This window comes from Vicia villosa, unplaced genomic scaffold, assembly GCF_029867415.1.
Source record: "Vicia villosa cultivar HV-30 ecotype Madison, WI unplaced genomic scaffold, Vvil1.0 ctg.001319F_1_1, whole genome shotgun sequence".
Lineage (NCBI taxonomy): Eukaryota > Viridiplantae > Streptophyta > Magnoliopsida > Fabales > Fabaceae > Vicia > Vicia villosa.
Window position 1 is genome coordinate 372,297 of NW_026705573.1, and position 3,174 is coordinate 375,470.

The following is a 3,174-nucleotide window of genomic DNA, read 5'->3' on the forward strand; positions in this document are numbered from 1 at the left end:
AACTTAAAATCTAATTAATCAAAATTAAATTAGCAAAAAGTTACATGTAGCTAAATAATCTCATAAATATATAATGTTAAAAATTTATTTTAGATGGTAATATTTCATTGGTAGAGATATCACTTGGGGGTAAATTACCCAATTATAATAAGGATCATAATAAAATTCAAAGAAGCTTGACCGATTGAAGCATCTATGAGGTGAAGTAATTTCCTTGGGTAACCATTGCTTTTCCCGATATTTTAACTTGAAAACAGTTCAGAATCACTGTATATAAAATGTGAAGTAACGCATTATCATATTTCAACATTATGGCTTCTACTAGTTTGAGTCCTGTGATGGCAATTGAGAATCTTGAGATCACAACAAAGCCAAATTGGCTTGAACTTCCTAAAGACATAGCTATCAACATACTGCAGAGACTTCCTACACTTGAAATAGTAACAAGTGCATGTGTAGTGTGCCCTCTCTGGTGGAACATTTGCAAGGACCCTATCATGTGGTCCACCATTGACATGCTTACCGGTATCACCATTGACGCGATCACTGAACTCACTCAGCGAGTTTCTTACTTTGGATATCTTAGCAAATTAGAAAAGATTTGTCGCTATGCTGTTGATAGAAGTCGTGGTCATCTCAAAAACTTATATATTTTGAAATTTGCGACTGATGATCTCCTTTCTACCATAGCCAAGAGGTAATAGATCTTTTTTTTTTTCTTTTTTGTGTTCTTAATTTAACATTTTTCTTTTTATGATTGGTTTTCAAAATTTTCAGGGAAAGTAACTTGAGATGCATACGTCTGAAAGAATGCTATGAAATTTCTAATGAAGCTTTTTGTGAAGTTGTGAAGAAGCAGCCATTCTTGGAGGAGCTTGACATTTATCATTGTTATGATTTAGGAAGGTCTTTCTTTGAATATATTGGCCAATGTTGTCCACATATGAAATCATTGAAGTTTTTCCCTTGTGAAAAGGGAGATGATAAGTGCGACAATGTTGCGTTTGCTATTGGTAAAACAATGACTGAGCTTCGCCATTTGACGATTTTTCATAATGAACTCTCTAATGATGGATTGCTTGCTATTATAGATGGATGTCCTCTTCTTGAATCTCTTGATCTCCGAGGATGTTTTCATCTTGAATTGGATGAAGTTTTATTGAAAAGATGCAAAAGGCAGATTAGAGAATTAACGCTTCCAAACGATTCTGCAATCCCCCGTTTTAGTTTTGTTGATCATATTAGCTATGTGTCACTGAAGTTGAAAATTAGATGAAACAGTTATATGAATGATTTTAATTAAGTGGTGTTGAGAAGTTTTTTTGATTCATTGTATCTATTATGCCTTTTATAATATAAGTCTGTTTAAAATCTGTTATGTAAAGGGAACAATAGCTTAAACAAGCTACACAAGTACGGAAAATTTTACAGATAATCTATAGGTACATATAATTAACCAGAACTTGTTCAGTGCTGGACAATCTCTTGAAAAAGGGTTCAAAGCTATTTTTGAAGTTAAGAATTGCATAATCAAGTACACAATTAAGAAATTACTTGCCATTGTTGCACAAAAAGGGTGGCAAGTTTTTCATACGAATGTCAAGTTAACCTCCTTAATGGATTTTTGTAGGAAGAGATATATATTGAGAAACCATAAGTTTTTTCCGGAAAAGACCAAGAAGATAGAGTCCAGTTGTTGAAATAGGCACTTTACGGCTTAAAGCAAGCCCCCAGATTGTGATACAACAAAATTAATGATCATTTGCTGCAATTGGGTTTTCAAAAATACTTTATGTCAAGCATGTTGGTGTTGATACTTTAATCATTTCTTTGTATGTTGAAGATCTTTTAGTGAGTGATAAGAAGCAATATGAAAGAAGTGAAAGAAGTCTTTGATATGGCTGATCTTGATGTTATGACATATTTTTGGGCATAGATATCACTCAAAAGCATATTCAGATTTTTATTTGTCAAAAAAGTATGCAATGGAGATTTAAAAAAAATTAGCTTGATGAGTTAAAAACAATGAACACTCCTATGCTATAAAGCACGCATACTTCAAAAACTCTACCTTATCGTATCCAATATGCACCGATACGCCGATACGACACCGATACGTATTGAAGGAGTATTCGGATTTAATTATTTTAAAAAATAAATAAATAAATTCCGACACAGAAGCGATTCGTCTCCGAGACGTTACAGAAACGTGACTTCTCAATTTTAACAAATTTTTATTTTATTTTATAACTCTTTATTTCTTTTTAATGGTCATTTTTAATAGAGTCTTGCTAACCAGTGTCCTCGGGGCAATGGTTAAGCATTCTAAAAAAAGAAAATATTTTATAAAAAAATTAATATTTCAATTTTCGAGGCATTAAATACGCGTATTACCGAGATAAATTTATTATTTTTAAAGTCTTAACCATTTTCCTGAGGGCACTGGTTAGCATTTCCCTATTTAATACCCTATTTAATTCCCTCAAAATTTGCTATTTTTCAAGAATGATTTAATTTCTCATTGTGACTACCAATTTTTAATATTTTAAATTTAATTCATATTAATTGTATTTTTTTATAAGTATCATTATTTTTATTTTTAAAAAAAAAATTCTTGTTTCAATATTATACCTTGCAACCCCTTTCTCTGTAATAATTACTTTCTTCTTCGTAATGTCTTCACATTTTTTCATTAAGAACATTTTTTTACCATAATATAATTATCACTTTAATATTTTTCTGCAATATAATAATGTATTAAAAATTCCATTTAGTTTGATTTTGCTAGACTATAATTTAACTAAATTTATAATTCTAATTTGTATATAAGTATCTTAAATGTAACGTATTTTGTAATTTTTAATTAGTAACGTATCGTCGTATCGTGTCCGTGCTTCATTGCTTTCATCAATCAAAAAGAGAAATTTGATGGAGCTAATAAAGTTGATGAAGCTCATTTTAAAAGTCTGGTGGAATATCAAATGTATCTTACAACTACAAGGGTTGACATCTTATTTTCAATTAGCTTTGTGGTCAAGGTTTATGCATTGTGTTAGTGAATTGCATTGGAAGACATTATAGACGGTTGTAAGTTGCATGAAAGGAACGGTCCATTATGGAGGGTTGTAAGTTGTTGATATATTTACCAAGCTTTCTCCACTTAGCAATTTCAAA

General features: G+C 30.8%; 1 protein-coding gene across 1 annotated transcript; it reads left to right on the plus strand.

Annotated features, from left to right (window-relative positions):
- The first annotated feature begins 311 nt into the window (after nt 1-311).
- LOC131634595 (putative F-box/LRR-repeat protein 23) lies at nt 312-1,276 on the plus strand. The gene is made up of 2 exons (XM_058905259.1): nt 312-697; nt 778-1,276. The coding sequence occupies exons 1-2, from the start codon at nt 312-314 to the stop codon at nt 1,274-1,276; spliced, it is 885 nt and encodes a 294-aa protein (XP_058761242.1).
- Nucleotides 1,277-3,174: the final 1,898 nt, after the last annotated feature.

Coding starts and splice junctions, on each gene's coding strand:
- LOC131634595 (XM_058905259.1), top strand. CDS start 312: ATGGCTTCTACTAGTTTGAGTCCTGTGATGGCAATTGAGAATCTTGAG. Junction 698..777: donor CTTTCTACCATAGCCAAGAG/GTAATAGATCTT, acceptor CAAAATTTTCAG/GGAAAGTAACTTGAGATGCA.